This window comes from Podarcis vaucheri (assembly GCF_965113315.1).
Source record: "Podarcis vaucheri genome assembly, chromosome: 11".
NCBI lineage: Eukaryota > Metazoa > Chordata > Lepidosauria > Squamata > Lacertidae > Podarcis > Podarcis vaucheri.
Window position 1 is genome coordinate 45,042,396 of NC_138749.1, and position 21,094 is coordinate 45,063,489.

Here is a 21,094-nt window from a genome sequence, read left to right on the forward strand (position 1 = left end):
ACCCACCTACTAACCAAATATGCGAGATTCTTATTCAGCTTACGTAATTTGTTTATTATGTTCTTTAGAAACACATTTATAGGCAACTCTGCCAAATAACTGGATGAATAACTGGATCTCTGTGACAAAACAGAACTGGGAAAGGGAAGTAAGTTTTGAAACTACCAAGTAAAACCTGAGGAAGACGGAGGGAGAATGGCTGATTGATTCATATTAGGAGCATTTACACCCCACTTGTCTTCCAAGGAGCGCCGGGTAGTGTAAATACATTGTAGTGTAAACTTAAGTTAGGCTGAAAGATAGTGACTGAGTTGCAGGTAATCCAGTGAGCTTTGTGGCTGCGTAGAGATATGAACCAGAGTGTCAGCTTAACAATTATACAGTCCCTATCTAGGAACCACTCCACTTTTAAAGGAATTTGTATGCAAGTATTTTAAATATAAATGCCTGATCTATGGCTAATATACATGGGGGGTTTTTTAGGGAAAGCTTATTTATTAAAAATCATTTATTTACTGCCTTGAACAAAACACAACACCTAGCCAACATGCATAAATTAACATTAAAATGAGCACTGTTAAAAATGAACACACATCACAAGAGAGTTTAACACATGCCAATAAATAATTCTTACCTCTGCCTCTTTCATTAAAAGACCAAGTTCTGTAATCTGGCTTTTCACCTGGCTCTCCTTACTAATGAGGTAGTTTATGTCTTTTGAAAGTTTCTCCTATTAAAAATAGAAGCAATTCTGGTTAGAAAAGAAGTAAAAACATTGCATAGGAATTCTAAGGCTAAATGTTCTGCTGCTTTTTGAAGCAGAATCTCTGAAGCAAACAGGGAATTTGGGAGCTCTTTTCAGAGGAATATCAGGATATTAAATAAATAAGTAAGCAAATCCCCTTCAACAAGCAACAGTGTCGTGCAAAATACCATCCCATCCAAGCTAGTGTTTAGGTGCTACTACAGCTAATTGCCACTGTCTGTGAGATACAAACAATGTATAATTCAAGTAAGTACAGCTAAAGCATGATGGGAAAGGGTGTGTGGTAGAACTGGTCATGATCCACATGTGCACCGCCCTGAAAGTCATTTCTGCAACTGCAGTACAGGTGAAGAAAACCAGCTTTCGTTCATGGAAACCAATGCCACTTCATTCTATCAGAACATCTGTAATCACCAAACTGCTTCAGTCTGAAACAAGAGTAACTGAGAGTCTGAATAAAGGAGTACCAATCCACTCCTGTCATCAGAACATTGCTTTATTCAAAGTATGCTTCATACATAAAAACTCCTCGTGACAAAAAGTCCCTACAGAATGAAGTGAATTCAATAATTAAAATGTCATTTGTTCCACAAACACAATCATAAAACATTTGTCTATTTGAACAGCTGGTATGAGCCATGCTAGGAATGGTCAACAGTGTTAATCCAATTTAAACTTCCATGCTTCAAGAACATTAAACATTTTATGAGCAATAACCACTACCTCTGTTTTATGGGTTAAGGCTGGCAACATCCAATTAAAAATGTCTGATTGTAAAAAAATATATTGTAATTTGGTTAGTTAAATAAAACCAAAATGATTTTACCTCTAAAGCTATCAAAACGGCATCACCATGACTATTTCAAGAGCATGTGTTGGGCAGGCTGCAGCCAGGGCTGCTCCTAGGCCTTAAGGTTCCCCAGAGATCAGATCTGTTCTTCTGCAGCCCCATCTATCTATGCTATCACCCATTTCTATAAATCTCCTACAAGACACCAGGTGGCTAATGGCAGTGCTTCCTGCCATAGGAGGCAATGCCAGGTACTGGCTCTGGAAGGATATGCTATGCAAGCGGACTGTTCTTCAGATCCACTGCCTAATACAAACACGACGTCTGCCCAGTGGATGCTTTGGCTCCCATTGCCACTGGAGCTATAATCTCAAGAATAGAATCCGACGTGGTTTTCAACACAGGCCCCTTCCTAGTGTGCCCCAGGCAAGGGAAGATGTGAGAAGAGGATAACCTAACGAGAACGGGCCTTTTCAGTGGGGCTGTGAAAGGGCCTTCTCAGCGAGACTCACCTGGCCCCACCTTTGCCATGTTTCATGCACCAGGCTAAGACCTTTCTGTGTACCCAGGCCTTTTAATGCTGCCTCCTATAGTGGTGCAAATATCTTAGTGGGGGGTGGGACTTGGCTCTTATTAACATGTTGTGGATCACAGAATCATAGAACTCTAGAGTTGGAAGGGATCCTGAGGGTCATCTCAAGCATCCATGACAGATGGCCACCCAACCTCTGCTTAAAAACATCTAAGGAAGGAGAGTTCACCACCTCTCGTAAGAGACTGTTGCACTGTCAAACAGCTCTTACTGTCAGAAAGTTCTTTCTGGTGTTTAGTTGGACTCTCTTTTCTTGAAACCATGGGTTCGTGTCCTGCTTTCCAGAGCAGGAGAAAACAAGCTTGTTCCATCTTCCATGTGAGAGCCCTTTAGATATCTGAAGATGGCTATCATATCTCCTCTCAAGTCTCCTCTTTTCCAGGCTAAATATACCCAACTCGCTCAACCATTTCTCATAAGGTTTGGTTTCCAGACCCTTGATCATCCTGATGAGCATTTTATGTACCGTGTATTATCGGTGTTTAAAAATATTTCAGGTTAAAAATTGTTTTTGTGTGTTACATTTTATTCTTGTCATGTTGCGTTGAGACTTTTTGTTATAAAAAGCAAACTGATAAACAAAATAAACGAAAAGTGTGCCATTTCAACAGATGGCGCCTACATTTGCAAAAATAAGCCTGTATGCAAATAATCTGTGTGTGTGTGTGTGTCTGTGTTAAAATACACCAGGAAAAAAACTTCATGATGCTTTTGTTACCAAAGATGAAAAAGTAAGAGCATTCCCCCTTACCTTGAGTGTTTTGTAGGCACTGCTCATTGTAGTCACTCTATGGTTTGCATGTGAGCCACCCAATTTGCAAAGATGACAAACAGGCCTTCTGCATATTTCACAATACATGTTTACTCTTTCCATTTCATGTTCCGGACACATCAAAATCTGACAAGAATAAAATAATTTAAAACATCTTTCACAAACTGCTCAGCAACACAGGTTATTTATTATTCAGTATGTTATATATAATCTTCTGTGTATGAATATGCTCAGATTTTAGACTATGCACACAGAATCAGGGAAATTAACTTAAAAACAAGATTTTAAAATATATTTAGTTTTTTGTAAAAACTAATTAAAAAGCACAAAGTCGGGAATTCATATAGCCATCATACCACAGTTCATCCAACCAATTTCTTGCAAAAAGAACATTTCAGAAACATGATTTTAAAAGGCTAAGTCTAGTAGCCATCAAAAATTGACAATATGGAGGGGAAGAGATACAAACATGTTTCAAACAAATTAAGCCAACCATATGTGATAAATAACTGAATGTCATAATTTCTTCCTAGAGAATGACCCACTGTAACAAATAGGAATTTTGAAGGATAGCAGCAAATTTAATTTTATTGAAATTCAACTATTTACTAGTTGAGAAAAAATAATAGGGGAATAAAACATACTTCCACTACTGTGTGTTCTTAACAGCCACATAGGTTTGGATTCTTTTATTTGTTCCATTCAGAGAACATGGCTTTCCCACCTCATTTCTCCATCTGCAGCTCCCTGTGCCCACTGAAAATCCATTGGGCTTGGTTGTGAATAGGATGCTATGTGCAGGAAGAGGGACTGACAAAATAAGACCCCACAGATCCACACATAAACGGACATTACTTACACTCAATGCAACAGAACTTTAGGATTAAAATCAATTTGCTGTTTCGACTTGTGGTTTTTCCTTACCAGGAGCCTCGGTGTTTCACAAAATGCATGAGAGAAATCTGGATAAGAGATGGGCTTTGTGTTTACAAAAATGGGGAATCAGCTGCTCTTATCCCAGGATCCTAGGTATACCTGATACCTGCAAGAAGCTAGCTGAGATCAATCCAGACTGCAATCTCCACCTCCTGATCGAGTTTAAATGCATACATCAAGGCTTCAACATCCAGCATAATTTCTTATCCCTGCTTTGAGTAACTTCTAGCTGAATGAAAAGTTCTGTAGAACTCAAAAACCAACTTTTTTGGCCAGCCTTAATTGCTCAACTAGATTCTGAAGTGTTTCTCTCTTGTGGACTCCAGAACTCTGTTTCAAAATCAGCTTAAGAAGGTATGTGTCAACAAGGCATGTTAGATCTTTTCAGGAATAGGTGCAGATGACAAACTAGCCTAAACTGGACAAAAGGACCCCTAGCCACAGCTGCAATCTGGACATCCAAATAGAAGGCCAGGTCTGTTAAGTCCCTGCCCACTACCTACAAACTGAAAAACCCCCTTTTTTCCAAAGAAAGTGTTGCATCTTTCAAGACAAACTGAATCCCTATTCCCTAATCAGTAGCACTTACATCCTTATCTGGATTAAGCCCCACTTTATTGGCCCTCAACTAGTAATGCCCCCAGGCATTGCTCTGAAGCATGAATCCAATGGTGTTGCTCACTTGCCAGACTTCTGTCAAGAGAGCAGCAAAGAGAAGCAATCTTCAGAGATTTCCCCCCTGCTGCGGGAGATTCCCCAGCCCTTTGGAGCAGATTTGGGAGGTGGAGGGGCAAGGGAGAGAGGTGGAGATGCCAAAAGTTTCTTTGTTCTGTTGACAGACGCCTTATCAGCTAACACTGTTGAATACAATCCAAATAGTTTTTCCAGAATCTGATGTCAAGGGAAACAGAACTGCATTTTAATGGCAATGCACTCAAAATTCCAGCCGAAGAATTTATGCTTTTGAATTATGGTGCTGGAGGAGACTCTTGAGAGTCCCATGGACTGCAAGAAGATCAAACCTCTCCATTCTTAAGGAAATCAGCCCTGGGTGCTCACTGGAAGGACAGATCCTGAGGCTCCAATACTTTGGCCACCTCATGAGAAGAGAAGAGTCCCTGGAAAAGACCCTGATGTTGGGAAAGATGGAGGGCACAAGGAGAAGGGGACGACAGAGGACGAGATGGTTGGATAGTGTTCTCGAAGCTACCAGCATGAGTTTGACTAAACTGCGGGAGGCAGTGGAAGACAGGAGTGCCTGGCGTGCTCTGCTCCATGGGGTCACGAAGAGTTGGACACGACTAAACAACTAAACAACAGCAACTCAAAATTCCAGTTGTTCACCATATATGCTAAGCAGCGTGGGGAACAAAACCGACCCCTGTAAGATACCATATGGCAGGTTTCCTCAAACTCGGCCCTCCAGATGTTTTTGGCCTACAACTCCCATGATCCCTAGCTAGCAGGACCAGTGGTCAGGGATGATGGGAACTGTAGTCCCAGAACATCTGGAGGGCCGAGTTTGAGGAAGCCTGCCATATTGCCAACATTTTTCAAGCAGTGGGTTGGCCAACGAGTCTCAGTTCACTTTCAGGTGGGCCTCACTGCCACAGCCAACCAATGCCTCCTCACTTGTCTGCCTCGTCCCCTGGTCCTGTCACAGTCTTTTGGATGAAGCCGTGCCAGTATTACAATTCCCAGCATGCTGAACAAATGTGGCAAAGGATCTGAAATTCAGAGGGAGGGAGGCAGGCATCCCCTGAGGGGAAAGGGCCAGAGGAAGAGCGGGTGGGAAACAGGCGAAAGAGAAATAAAAGAGTGTATTTTTAAATATATGTATAATGGAATAATAACAAAATAAAACTGGGTATAAGGCAGTTTCCATGTTCTTAACATTTGCCACATCCTGCCATAGGCCAATGGCCAATGGCCAAGACGTCAAACAAGAGTCCTCAGCACCACTTTCTGAAATCAAGCCTTCAGAAAGAACTAGAGTCACCATAAAAAGCCATCCAAAAGGATTTGATGGTCAACTCTGCCAAACAATTTAAAAGGATATCATCACTGATGGCACTGGATGCTTATTAGTTAAAAGACTGTGAAGGAAAACTGGTGAACAAATGGAAGAATTAACTGCCAAAAAAAGTGTTTTAGAAGCAAGCCATCTGGCTGTGCAAAGGGATGAGAAATGTTGTTTCTTGCATTTGGATTTCTTTAAAAAGTAAAGCAAAATTCAAGCTAGTTGTTTCACCTAATTACTTGTTTTGCATGTTACAAAGATTTGCTTTTTTCACCTTACTCAGTTACAGCGATTCATATGATTGTTTACAATTTTAAATAGCAGCTAATATAAGAGACATTATAATTAGATTGGACTAAAAACCCACAGCAGCCTTGAATTTAACATTTTAAGGTTAATTCACTTTAACAAGATTACAAGCAATTACAGGATTCCATCTGCTTCTCTTTCTTCACAGAAGAAAGGACAAATAACCATTTAAAACAGTTCTCCTGCAGGTGCTATGGATGGGAACTAGCTCAACAATACCACTATCTTGCCTGAAACACTGTAGGTAGCTTTCTTTTAAAAATAGTTTTCCTATTAAAATTATAATTTTACAACGATAGGGCTGAATATAATGCTCTATTTGTGCAAATGAAAGGCACTCTCACTCGCACAAATGTACCAATTTACACACACACCAACACAAACTGTAACTCCTGCACGGCACCACATTCCATTCTGAAGAATTCCCCAACTCTCACAGAACTTTTCAGCTTTTCAGTGGATAGAAAAGCACTATTGCATTCACACCATGCCTTGCAATGGGGTTTTTTGGGACCCAAGCCTATATTTAGTCTAAAGAATATGTTTGGATTAGGAAAAGCAGAAAGCAAACACAAATAAATCATCTCTGAGTGATTTATAAGCTGGAAATTGGAAGGAAGTTGTTAACTATCCAGGGAATTAAAATCTGGAACACAGCCCCAATAAAGCTAAAAGCAAATAACCTCATTTGTTTTCCTAAGCTGAATAGGCTATGTTTTGTACAGCCAATTTTAACCTCAGGCGTTAGGAGACAGCCTCTTAGGGCAAGAATGATTCTCATTCTCATTCACAAAGCCATTTCCGACATTAAATTAGGTCCCAAGTAAAGATATCCATATACTGTATGAAAGTAATACAGTGAAGGTGACAGGCAATGAAAACTCCAGAAATGAAATAAATGATTAAGATCCAGCTATGCCCATGGGGTATAGCAATTATAGTGGAGGTACCAAATAGGATTGTGAATTCTCTTTTTTTCCCTTGGCATTAAACGCTGTCACATTTAGAAATGTGAAAATGGGCAGACCTGTGTCAAATTAGTTTTAAACACTGCACATACACAGAGCATTCTCAACCACAGTGCTGGAAAAAGAAGTCAGCCAACCCAAACGAATGCTGAGCAGCAACTTAGAGGTAGTTTTGCTTTCCCTGTCATGTACAGTGGTGCCTCGCAAGACGAAAAGAATCCGTTCCACGATTCTTGTCGTCTAGCGGTTTTTTCGTCTTGCGAAGCAAGCCCATTGATTAGCGCTACAGCGGTCTAGCGGCTTTCCGTGATCAGCTGTTAAGCGGGTTTTTCAGCGGAACAGCTGATAGGCGGCTTAGGAAAAGGAGGGGAGCGGGGAAAAACCGCGGGGACGCGCAAGATTTTTTCGTCTTGCGAAGCAACCCCATAGGGAAATTCGTTTTGCGAAGTGCCTCCAAAACGGAAAACCCTTTCGTCTAGCGGGTTTTCCGTCTTGCGAGGCGTTCGTCTTGCGGGGCACCACTGTACCACATAGCTTGATTACTTGAGCCTTAGGGCTAGTTACCAACTGACTTTGCAAATGAGGTGAAGAAGTCAGACCATAAGCCAGATACTAAAAACACCATGCGACAGCAGCAAAGCCTGATAACCTTAAAGGTAAAGGGACCCCTGACCATTAGGGTCCAGTCGTGACCGACTCTGGGGTTGCGGCGCTCATCTCGCTTTATTGGCCGAGGGAGCCGGCGTACAGCTTCTGGGTCACATGGCCAGTATGACTAAGCCACTTCTGGCGAACCAGAGGAGCACATGGAAACGCCGTTTACCTTCCCGCCGGAGCGGTACCTATTTATCTACTTGCACTTTGACATGCTTTCAAACTGCTAGGTTGGCTGGAGCAGGGACTGAGCAACGGAAGCTCACCCCGTTGCAGGGATTCAAACGCCGACCTTTTGATCGGCACGTCCTAGGCTCTGTGGTTTAACCCACAGTGCCACCCGCGTCCGGAGAAAGTAGAGAAACACTTTTCTCCCTCTCTTATAATGCTAGAGCTTATGGATATCCAATGAAGATGAATGTTGAAAGACTCAGGACAGACAAAATAAAGCACTTCTTCACACAGTCCATAAACTATGGAATTGGCTCCTATAAGTAGTAGTGGTTGCCACCAACTTGGAAGACCTAAAGCAGAGGTGGGGAACATGTCGCTCTTCAAACTTCCATTCCCATCAGCCCCAATGAGCATGGTCAATGGTCAGAGATGATTACAGGAGTTGCAACCCAACAACATCTGGTTGTGCTATAGGTTTCCCAACCTGTCTTAAAGAGAGTCACATGGCTCTGGCCCACTTGATTACCTCGGAGGGAATATGGCTCTTAATACAGAAAAAAAGTTTGCCCAATCCTCATATATAAGGTTAAAAAAACCTGTAAAATACTTAAAATTACAGAGTTACCATCACCACGCCAAAATATCCCACTCAGCATAAACTATATGCTATGCTAGATGTGCAATAATAATAATAATAATAATACTTGGAACTCATTCTACCAACCTAAGTAATAACTACAACAAATTTAAACTTTTAGTAGATTCTTAAAAGTTTACAAAACTTGAAAATATCTGAAGACAGTTATCCAGAATAATTCAACAGTAACAATGGCGTACTATTTTCAAAATAAAACCTGTTTAGCACTATGCTCAACATCCAATTTCTGTTTGGAAATTACATTACACAGTTCTCTCTAAAATGCAGCTCATCAACACTCATAGCAACAGAATCAGAAGACAAAATTTTGGAATTTATAATCAAGAATACTGAAGTAATTGTTATGCAGCAACAGCTAGCATACAAATTGTATGTGCACAAAGGCAAGCCAGTTCTATTACACATTAAACAAACTCACTTACTTTAGGCCTGAAGTTCGTAGTTGGTCCCACATATTCATGTTGCGCTTTTACAGTTCCCCAGGGATGATGTATTTTGAAGCATTCGTTGCAATAACTTGCACTACAATCCATGCAGCTCTTTGTGGATTCTTGCGGTGGAGGTTTACAGAGATCACACATAATGGCTGTAGCTGCCCTTGCTGCCTGCCTATATCGTTCTACAATAGTTTCCAAAGTGAAGTTGCGAAATAGGCCATTGATGCCACGCTCTCCCAGGTCTATGTCATGCCGGCATCCAGGACAAGGGAAGGTAGTTGCCTTAGGAGTCAAGGAATTGCGTTTCCAACCTGTGCAGATGGCAGGAGCTGATTTAGTTGCAATGTTGATAAGGAAAATGATTTGGCAGGTGAATAAACGATAAGCTACTAGATCTTTATTTAGAAATTCCCTTTAATGCATATGCCATGTGGCTGCCATACTTAGTAAGGTTGTAAATAAATTGCACAACTTTGCAAAAGAAAGATAATATGGAAGCTAGAGCAAAATGTTTGATGTTTCATCTTTTGGCAATCCTCAGACCAACTTGAAAAATGCTGGAGTTGTTTTTTTTGTTCAGTAAGAACCTTACTGGAAGAGACATTATAATTCAAGGGAGAGAGGTCTGGGAATGGCAAGTCTCTGTTCAATTTCTGCTCAGCCTGAATTTCACTTAACATCCTCTGTAACTCACTGTCTCCCACCATAATCCATTACTGTTTTGATGAGTTGATGAATATATTGCTATAGCACATGCTGAGTGCAGGATGCAAATCTAAACAAAAAATAAACCCAACTATAAGAATACCCTGAATAGCAAGATGAGGCTAGCTCTTCCAGCATGCTTAGCAGGCTTAAGTTTAAATTCATTCCCAACTGCAAATCTTGGCTGAAGCATAATAAAAACAATTGCTACTACGAAAGAGAAAAGGAACACCGGACACTTACCTTGAAGGTTCTTTCTAGTTATGTTGAACAGGCATCCAATATGCTGGTTGGGTTTAATTCCTCCTATCCTATTCTCCTATTCCTATCACCCTGGCAGGCAGGGAATACGTGACAAACATTTGGGCCAGCCATGTCACCCTAAGCTTCTCCACCAGTTCCATCTCATAGCAAAGCTTGAGACAGAAGTGCCGAGAAGAGTCCAAACCAAAAAAGAAACAAAACCACAATGTGAACCTAGAAAAAACAGGTGGTGCAGAATCCTCGTTCACAGGAGAATACCCAATACAAGCTGGAGATTGAGGGACAATGACCACCAAGATATGTACTGTTTAGTAAAGGCAGTGGGGACTTCCATGGGGCTGCCCAGCAGATTTCTAGGTAGGGGTCATTAGTGTAAAATGTCGCCAAAGAGTATGCTGTCCTGCTGGAGGGGACTATGATATGTTGAGGTTTGGGGAGGTGCTGTGAACTGTAAGGCAAAAAGATGCATGCTTTGCACCATCTGGTCAACCGCAGTACTAGATATTTTTTTCCCCCAATGACCTTTAGTGGAAAGAGACAAAGAGCAGGTTTGATTGGCTGTTTTTGTTCAATAGAAGTTTGTAGGCCCCTCCTAATGCCTAGCTAGTGCCAGATTCTCTCCCTTAGGTGAGAGGGTTGCAGGCAAGTTCAGCTCTTGTTCCCTAAGGAAGACAGAGTTAACCATCAGTGGATCCATTTGAAAGATCTGAAAAATATGCTTAATGTTCTTTGATCAAAAGAACTTCCAGATCTAAGAACTTGCAAGTGGTGGTAACTGCCATTAGAAAAGGAGACCTTTGGGGACAGCAGTCTTAATGGATCATCCTTCAAAGCTGCAAAGGGAGATGCTGTGAGAGCCTTGACAATCACATGCAGGTACAAGTTGGAAATCTGTGCACCACCAGAGGGCAGAGGAGAGATGCCTCCTTCATGAAGTGTCATAGGTGTGGATGGGATCCTAAAGCTTTGGAACAGCTGGTATCTACTGGGGGGAGGTAGAAGGTTTAGAACCAACAGAACAATTTTTTCACCTCTAATGACATCCCATTTCCTTCGCTTGTCTGACAAACTAATACGCAAGGTCATCAATCGCTGCCTATTTCATGCACAGAACAAAACATTTATCCATAAGGAAGACGAAGAAGGCTAAAGCCTGTAGTCCATAAATGGCCCTCAGAAGTTTTTGTGGCCCACTGAGGATCTGCTGGGAAAAGGCACGTTTGATACCTACTGTATCTATGAAAGAAAATCTCAGCTGGTGGCTGAAGTAGGCATCTTTTATCTTTCCTCCATCACTACTATTAATTTACTTAATATAGTCTTTGTAGCCCACGTTCATTGCTTGGCTGAGGGAGCTGTGGAAGAGGAAGGAAAGAGGAGGAGGAGGAGGAACAGAGCAAAAAGGAAAAAAAACTATTCCTTTTGAAGAGAAGAACATGGAAGTAGGCTAGGAAAATGAGCAAACTATGAGACGGTAACCAGAAAAGAGTAAAGATGATAGTTAAGTGCTGAGAGAGAAAGGAGCAGCAAGGAAAATCGGTCCTGGGTCAAGGCAGGGAACCAACTGAGGGATGAACTTAGGGTTACATGGCTGGTCCAAATGCTTGTCATGTGTTCCCTGCCTTCCTAGCATTAATCCAGATTATTGGATGTCTCAGTCACCTCAACTGAGAATAGACTTTTATACATGAGTGAGAAATATTCATATGTCGCTTTCATGACTACATTCTGGCTCGGCAGTAATAATAGTGACTTGGAACAAACTGCAACACAGCCCTCTTCAGTATTAAGCTCTTTACACATGTTCTCTATGCAAAGATAAAACCCTGACTTTTTCCAACACACATAACAAGCATCTAAATTCTATAAGCAGATTTATATAAGTGTCACCAACTTTCACACATTTCAAACGATTTGTTTCCAAGATCAAGGCTTTCAAAGAATTTTGAAGGGGGGGCTAGGAGAATAGAAGAATATAAATTAATATTAAAATGAATGATGTATACTATGAAAATAAATCAGGAAGTTGTCGGACACCAAAAGCCCTGTGGATTCCTATTTTTCATTCTCTATGCTTTTCCCATAGCACTTAAGTTCTTTTTTTCTTTTTCCAAACATTTATAAAAATCTCAAGATATATATATATATATAAACCACTATTTCACATTAAAAATAAATACCAACTCAGCATATATATAAATCCACAATCATAGTCAATAATCAATACAATTTTAACAATGTATTCTTACCATATAGAGATGCTATTATATTTTTCAATATCCATATTATATCTATTTTTCATATATTCAATCAACAGGATCCATTCATTTTTAAAATAATTCCTCTTTTGTCTTCCATCACGTAGTCGAACCAACTCTGAGTTTATACTTTTCTACCAGTTTCCAAAAATTAACTAGCCATTCTTTAATCGTAAGGGCTCTATTTTCTGAAACCATGAAATTTGGGGTCTCGGGATGTCAAAACTTGACAGGAAATATTTCTCAGATATAGAGCATTTCTGCATAAGAATCTTTCTCCAAAGCAAGCTGAGGTACTGAGAAGAGTGCAGATGCTTTGCAATTCTGCTTCTTCTGCATAGGAGCCATCTCTCAAAAACGAGGAGCCATTTCTCAAAAACAAGATACAACTTTATACAAAAATCATGTGATTCAGCCAACTGAAAATGAAGGTGATACTACATTGGGTTCAGGAGACACATCGTTGTCATCATAGGGCTAAAAGTTGACTGCTGTTACCGCTTCTGGGATGCAAGAGTGAATTATGGTAGTGACTGCGGTGTGCAGTGCAGACTGAGGATGTGCTAGAATCGTGAATTCGAGTGTTTATGTGTTTGATGCAAGACCATTGATCCTGCAAGGAAGCTGGACAAAACTGCATTTAGATTCCATGGGGCTGGGAATTTGATGGGATTGGTTTGTTTAATCGTTTAACTGATTTGGCGTATGGTGGCTGGGAAGTATGAGTTGATTTTTCTTTTGCCTAAATATCATTATTGGACATTATATTTATTTTCAGGTGCAATCTATCTGCTGATGTTTAGAAAATACTTTATTTAGCATTTACTATGTTTTACAATATGCACTTTTCTTTGTATTTTGCGGCTGAGTTCTATCTGTGACTCTGCAGCAACCCTATATACAGGAAACATACTGTCACCCCTATGCATAGTAGTATCACAGCCACAAAGTGGCTACCTCCAAATTAGTTGGTTAAAGTATGCAGAGTATAAGCCAATATAACTGTTTCCTAGTTCTAAAGCTATATTTTAAGAACATTAGGCTTTATCTTGAGGACTCCTTCGTCACTGACACAAAAAGAGAAATCTGGATCCAACCCTATAACAGGCAATTGGCCATATGAAATATTTTTTAGTAGAAAGTTACTCCTCAAAACAATATTTTCTATTAGCTGTAGGCACACTTCAGAACTCAAAACCCCCTTTATGTGAATTATTGATGGTAAAGAGGTGAAAGCAGTTCATCCAAGACCACACTCCAGGGAAAGATGTCTACCCTTAGATTCACAGAAAAATATGCAGTTATAGTGATGAGTGCATTGTAATTTGATCACGGAACCCTAAAACATGCCCGTACCCTAAACAAGTTTAATCTCAAAAGCCACATGCCCTACAAAAAAGGCATACATGCAGTATATTAATTGAAGACACTGAATAACTCAAGACCTTTAAAGTAAAAATAGAATGTAACATGCAACATGCAATTAAAAGCAGCAGTCATATGTTGGCTAGTACGGCAAGCAACTAATATCACTTATATTCAAACTATTGACTATTTAAAATGGCAATTAAGCAGGCAAATGTAAAAAACAGAATCCAATTTTAAAAAATAAATAACTGTGATGCAGTGGTCAAGTTTAAACAAGGCAATCTGAAATGCTTAGCCAGTAGCATGCTTCTGAAGTGCTGGCAGGTGTGAACCCTATAGTTTCAGGCTAAAATATAGAGTTAGATAACACAGTTATGTGGTCTTTATATCAATTAATTAAAAATAAGGAGAAGCATGATAATGAAGGCATGCTTTTACATACATACTGGTGACACCATGCTGATGATTCGTAAATATAAAAGATCTAAGATGTTCCATCCCTTTTCATGTAGTCTATTTATCTTTGCTTAGACAAAACTTTTACATAGCATTTTACTCTGGTTCACACAGCTGCAAAAGAGCCCATTTAAAAAAACTGGGGGAAAGCACCAGAATTGGCAGTCCTCCACTTTTAGTAGTGAAGCCACTGGCTACTTCCTCTGCTTCGTTATTTGCTTTTGAGAACATGATATTAAGGTGGTAAAATTTAGTATTAATATGCACTGCTCATGTTATATTTGGCCTTATTTGCCTTCAATCATATTTCATATCCAAAAACAGAAGCGTCTGTGACACCTTAATGGCAAAGTGGGCTTTTATCCTCAAATCCTTATGCCATAACAAACAGGTACATTTTTCTTTAAGTATCACATGACTTTTGTTGCAGACCAGGACTAGCCAATGTCATGCCCTCCAGGTGCTTTGGACTACAACTCCCATCAGCCCCTGGCAGCATGGCCAATTAAACCACAGAGCCTAGGACTTGCCGATCAGAAGGTCAGCGATTCGAATCCCCGTGACGTGGTGAGTTCCCTTTGCTCGGTCCCTGCTCCTGCCAACCTAGCAGTTCGAAAGCACATCAAAGTGCAAGTAGATAAACAGATACCGCTCCGGCGAAAAGGTAACCGGCGTTTCTGTGCGCTGCTCTGGTTCGCCAGAAGCGGCTTAGTCATGCTGGCCACGTTTCCCTGTTTAGGCAAGCTTTTAATGTTTGATGTATTACAGTATTTTAATATTTTTTTGGAAGCCGCCCAGAGTAGCTGGGGAAGCCCAGCCAGATGGGCAGGGTATAAATAATAAATGATGATGATGATGATGATGGTGATCCGGAAGCTGTACGCCGGCTCCCTTGGCCAATAAAGTGAGATGAGCGTCGCAACACCAGAGTCGGTCACGACTAGACCTAATGGTCAGGGGTCCCTTTACCTTTATGCAAGTTGTAGTCCAAAACAAGACTAAACTTTTTTCATATCTGGTTGATGAGAGTTCAGAAACTTCAACTGGTTCAGAACACAGCAGCCCTATTTTTAACTTAGGCATTCCATGTCATTTTGGGATCTTGATAGAGTACTTGAAAGACTGTTTTCATCCGTATGTACCTGTCTGAAATTTATGAGTACTGCTACTGTGTTAGATATCCTCAGGTGCACCAACCTTCAAGGGGTTAAGTAAGTAGCAACCAGGGAGGAAGTTTTCAAACGTCATCCCTTCTTGCAGGCAGATTTGGCTGGCAACAAATATTTTATCATTAGGCAACAAGCTAAGACCTTTTTATTTTCCAAAGTTTGAGTGACTACTACTTTTATTGCCTTGCTCTGCTTTATATGATTTTAAATGACTTTTTACAGGGTTTTGTTTCACCAATTTTGTTATTGTTTTATAATTACTTTTGCTGTAAATTGCTTTGGAAATTTGATTAGAAAAGTACTATGTACATATTTTAAACACAGGGGGAACATATTGCAATAACTGTACTCTGCCCACTTTTTCCTCCATGCAAATATAAATGCAGAATTTGACCAAAAAAAATTTTTTTTGCTGCAAATAGGTCCTTACTACCACCTACTTTAATCTTCTTCCCACATGCATGGCAAGGGTAGTATTAATAGCTGCAATTCATGCTCTTTTACACATATGCAATGAGTTTCACGTGAGTAACAGAGCCTTCCTGTTCCCACAATAGGTTTGTGTGTGGGTGTGTTTTTTTCTTAAGAAAAAAATTATCACTGTTTAAAAGTATGATTTCCTACAGCAAAAGCCAGAAGAACTAGAAAAGGGATAACACATCTTTTAATTCAACCTACATTTTTTAATAAGCAATATCACCAGCATAATGAAGAATAAAAAGTAAATTTCCAGGGTGTATTTTGAAACAAAACTATGTTCTAAGGTCAGCTGGATTCAAGTTCAAAAATGAATGCTTGCTCTCCTCAGATAAAATATTTCCCTTAAGGATACGCGGGCATTCAGTGACAATTTAGGAATCAAACTTTGAGAAACCTTTATTTACATTGTGGCAATGTCATTTTCCTTGAAGGTTAATAAATTTTACTAATCGATTTAGCATTGGAACCCTTTTTCAGTTCCATTCATGTCACTCTGGAATGCATTCATCCTCACAAGATGCACTTTAAAAGAAGAATATATATGTACCAGTAAGTCAAATATTTTGTAATCTGTATTTTCAAGCACAACATGGGATATCAGTGAAGTAGAAAGTACCGTATTTTTCTGTGTATAAGATGCCCCCATGTATAAGACAACCCCTGGTTTTTTCAACCCAAAATTAAGTTATTTAGCTGGGGGGGGGACCAATCGCTTGCCTGCCTGCCCGCCACTGCCAATCGCTTGCCACAGCCACAACCAATCGCACACCTTGCCGCAGCCACCAACTGTCTGCCCACTTGCTGCCACCAACAGCGCACCCGCCCACTGGCCATAGCCAATCGCCTGCCTGCCTCGCCACAGCCCCCAATCGCCACATCCAATCGCCAGCAGGCCTTGCCGCAGCCACCAATCACCCACCCAATCACCGCTGCCAATCTCCTGCTTGCTGCTGCCATTAATCGCATGTCCCCCCTCTGCATTCACTATCCGTGTATAAGACGACACCCAATTTTTGCCTAATTTTTTTTTTAGCAAAAAGCATCGGGTGGAGCTGTGGGTAAAAGCTCAGTGCCTAGGACTTGCCGATCGTATGGTCGGCGGTTCGAATCCCTGCGGCGGGGTGAGCTCCCGTCGTTCGGTCCCAGCTCCTGCCCACCTAGCAGTTCGAAAGCACCCCTAAGTGCAAGTAGATAAATAGGTACCGCTTTATAGCGGGAAGGTAACGGTGTTTCCGTGCGCTGCGCTGGTGCTGGCTCGCAAGAGCAGCTTCGTCACGCTGGCCACGTGACCCGGAAGTGACTTCGGACAGCGCTGGCTCCCGGCCTCTTAAGCGAGATGAGCACACGACCCCAGAGTCGGTCACGACTGGCCCGTACGGGCAGGGGTACTTTTACCTTTTATCATCTTATACACGGAAAAATACGGTACTTCTGACAGTCTTTAATGGGAAGGGGAGACTGAAGAACAAGCAGTTTTCGTTTGGAGAAAAATTGTTAGCCTACAGATATGTAACAAAGGTGTCAGGCGAGCCTCCTGGGGGGAGAATTCCACAAACAAAAGAGCCACAGCAGAAAATGCCTGTTCTCCTGCTGCCACCCTCCAAACCTCCAAACCCTCCCCACATCTGCTCAGGAGGATTGGGAGAAGCCCCAGTATAGCATGCTGGCAGAGGACACTGCACTGGGCAAGCAGAAATGATTCCATTCTGATGGAATGCTCTTCTTAGTGCTATGCTGGATTCCACCCTTTAAGTTGGCTTGTGTACACTAAAAATAGTTAAGATTAAGCAGAGTTTGTCCAACAAACAATAATACTATTTCCAGTTAAGCCAGCAATCTAAGTGTGACCTTGCCAATGGGGCTGCAATTCTATACCATTTATCCAGCAGTAAACTCCATTAAATTCAATGGGACTTACTCCTCAGTAGAAACAGAGATAATTGCATTGTGGTTATTCCTAAAGGATTTTCTTTTATTTGTATTGATTCTTTTAGATCATGCAATAAGAGCTACCAAGTTGCACTCTTGAATCCAGTTGACCTTCATATCTGTTCCACAAAGATGAGGGTAATAGTTCCTAAACAATATTACCTTTATCCACCCACTAAGCTTGGACTTGACCACTGATGTCTAAGAGAAGTATAGGCAAACATATTTATTACAAGAGCCAAATACTAACTACTGCCAAACAAAAGTGAAGCATTTCTACCTCTGCACCCAAGAGACCTCCTCTGTGAGGCTGTAAACAATGAACAGAAAATTGTTTTTAGAAGCTGGTTTACTATGGTATACTTAAAATAATGGGTCAGGTGCCCTTCTTCCCACTGCAGAACAGAAAAATGGATTAGGTTGTAACTGCATGCACACTTACTTGCGTGTAAGTTCCACTGTGTTTGAGGGGGCTTACTTCTGAGTAAACAAGGACCAGATCAGGCTGCACAATTGTTATGAGGCATTGGGGGGAAGAGAGCTTGATTTCATCTTATCATGATTACTAATATCAAGTTGTCAATATCTCTAATTAAAAGATGAGGGTTTATTTTAATACAGTACAGATCTTGTTTCTTTTAAGAACTGTTACATTTTGAAGCATTTATTATTGGTTAATTATAATACCATTTATATTGTCTTGGACAATCAATGTAACCTCAGACTTACTTACCATAAGGAGATTATTCATAACTCTATATCCAAACACAAACCCATAACCAGTTAACTAGCCAATAGTTCATAGCCCTACTTAGGCACTTTATAACAGCAGCAGCACATATAGATTTATTAAGTAAAAGTTTAACATATGCAAACAGTCATCTTAGCCCTTTTGAAAACACAAGGTATTCCAGTTATGGCATCTACCCCAGTAACAATACTAGTAAAATTTAGTTTCCGGTGTACCAGGACTGCAACTACCAAAAGTACAAGGAAGAACGCAAGATCCCTGGGAAATCTCCAGTTAAAAGGATCAGATAGCAGGTGATGGGAAAGACCTCTGCCTCAGATCCTGAAGAACTGTTGCAAATCAAAGTAGGCAATACTGTTGTCTACATAAATGGCAGGTGGACAAATTGTCTTACCCAGTACAGTACATGTCTAAAATGTATCTGGCAATTTTAGTTGGCTTTGTGAACAATTCCAGCATCACACGGCAAACCAGATATAGCGGAGCATAGAAATGAGTGGGGGATTAAAGCCATGATCCTAAACACTCCTTTTTCGAATAACTGATGAGCAGGGCTTATTTCCAGTAAGATGGATTTAGAGGTGCTATAAAGGGTCTAGAAATTAAATCAGCACAAACACAAAATATATGCTTAGCAAAGTCAATTACAGGGAATGTAAACCCAATTGCGATACTACTAGAAATATACAATGGGCTCTGGTTTATTAGGGCAAATGGAGAACTGTCCCCAGTCAGTCTCTACCTGCCTGTCTTCTTACCTACAACCAGCCCTCCTCCTTAGTTGCAGCAATGTTCTTGTAAATTTCAGCAGGGAGGAGGATGGGGACAAAATTTGAAATAGTTGGCTCTGCCTGTCATTGGCCTTGGCTTCATTACTTTTGGTCTCCCTGCCTTCTGTTCCTTTGGGAACCAGCCACCACTACATGTGTGATCCAGCCCACTTCACTGCAAATCTAATAATAATATTAATACATCTTGACAATAATAAGAACTACCTATAGAACACTAAGGAAGGTTACAATTAAAAAAAAAAAAAGATTTGGCTTGTTCCAAATAAATTTTGCAATCCACTAATCACAGCGTTACTTTTACATACCTGATCTATTAACCCTGTCAATTCTATCCAAGCTAGGGGAATGCATTCGGTTGCGAGGGCTACTTTGATTGGAGGTCTCTGAGGCAGCATCATTGAACGAATCTTCAAGCGTAAAGTAGAGGATTTCTTTTACGCATTTGTGGCAGATACTATGTTGACAAGGGAGTATAAGTGGATGGGTAAATAACTCCTTGCATGCTGGGCAGATGAGCTCTCGTTCAATATTCTTAATGGTAACCTGGAAGCAAACAACAAGGAATGAAAAAAATTATAAGCAGCAGTGAGGCAACTACATAAACAAACAAAATACATATACCCATTTCATTTGCTATTTCAACCACAGAGCTTTTTTTAAAAAAAAATGGAAGAGCAAATATATTAAACTATATTTATTTGAGATTCGGTGTTCAGAAAGACCACACAGGGTCCTATTGAACCTATGGATAAAAGGTAAAGTAAAGGGACCCCTGACCATTAGGTCCAGTCGTGGCCAACTCTGGGGTTGCGACGCTCATCTCGCTTTATTGGCCGAGGGAGCCGGCGTACAGCTTCTGGGTCATGTGGCCAGCATGACTAAGCTGCTTCTGGCGAACCAGAGCAGCGCACGGAAACACTGTTTACCTTCCCTATTTATCTACTTGCACTTTGATGTGCTTTCGAACTGCTAGGTTGGTAGAAGCAGAGACCAAGCAACGGGAGCTCACCACGTCATGGGGATTCGAACCGCCGACCTTCTGATCGGCAAGTCCTAGGCTCTGTGGTTTAACCCACAGTGCCACCCGCGTCCCTTGAACTTATGGATATGAGTGCACTAAAATAAATCTTAATGCCACAGACAGGACAAATATCCAAAGGAAAATCTCAGCAATTCCTATGTATTCTGAGGGTTGCACTTTCAGTGATGCCATGGTATGGCAGTAAATATCATAAGAAGTTACTACCAAAATGTTTTTACATATAGGAACAACTTTATATATTAAAGCAGTTGTATAATCAATTACTCTTCAAATATTCCATTTATGCAATTATAGTAAATTATCTCATTAAATTTTATTTCCTTGCAAGGCAAGTTGTATTTGGTAATCAAAGCACTTGAAATAAAACTGCCCCTTAAATAGACACTGCTGTGCATGTTGCAGTTTGCTTTGCCTCTCTTCCAAAAGGACTCTGAAGAACAAAAAAGCACATTGTTAGGTAAGAGAGAAGAGATGTTTGTCCCAGTTACAGCTCAGTCAGAATAAGTTATAGCCTGGTTGAATAAATTAGGAGACAGACTCCGCAATGCCCGGCTCTTCGCCTTTGGGGAATAGGGCTTTGCGAACTGTGCTGCCAAAGCACAGTGAGTGATGATCAACCCTCCATTCATTCTCCAGAAACAAAAGCTGCACCTTCCTCTCATCCAAAGAAGAGGGAGAAGAGAGATGGCGCTGAACATTAGTCCTAACACACTGACTGGAGAGAGAGTAGTTTTTAAGCCAACTGAAAGCGGTCTGATTGAAGTAGCATCGCTTATGCTGCACAGACTCAAATTTCTTTTGTGCT

At 40.7% G+C, this 21,094-nt stretch overlaps 1 protein-coding gene and 1 long non-coding RNA gene across 9 annotated transcripts in view; one reads left to right on the plus strand and one right to left on the minus strand.

Moving 5' to 3' along the window:
* Nucleotides 1-21,094, plus strand: part of LOC309514508 — a 145,726-nt gene that overhangs the window by 113,701 nt on the left and 10,931 nt on the right. The window lies entirely within an intron of this gene.
* The window catches only part of TRIM36 (tripartite motif containing 36), a 55,037-nt gene that overhangs the window by 12,236 nt on the left and 21,707 nt on the right, over nucleotides 1-21,094 (minus strand). For 4 of the 8 annotated variants that reach the window (XM_082191568.1, XM_082191572.1, XM_082191574.1 and 1 more), the window contains exons 2-5: nucleotides 19,553-19,790; nucleotides 9,062-9,405; nucleotides 2,900-3,046; nucleotides 635-730 (exon numbers count right to left, since the gene is read on the minus strand). In XM_082191568.1, the coding sequence (XP_082047694.1) occupies nucleotides 635-730; nucleotides 2,900-3,046; nucleotides 9,062-9,405; nucleotides 19,553-19,790 (825 nt within the window). The remainder of the gene's footprint in view (nucleotides 1-634; nucleotides 731-2,899; nucleotides 3,047-9,061; nucleotides 9,406-19,552; nucleotides 19,791-21,094) is intronic. The other 4 variants (XM_082191569.1, XM_082191573.1, XM_082191575.1 and 1 more) reach the window with 1 other exon arrangement.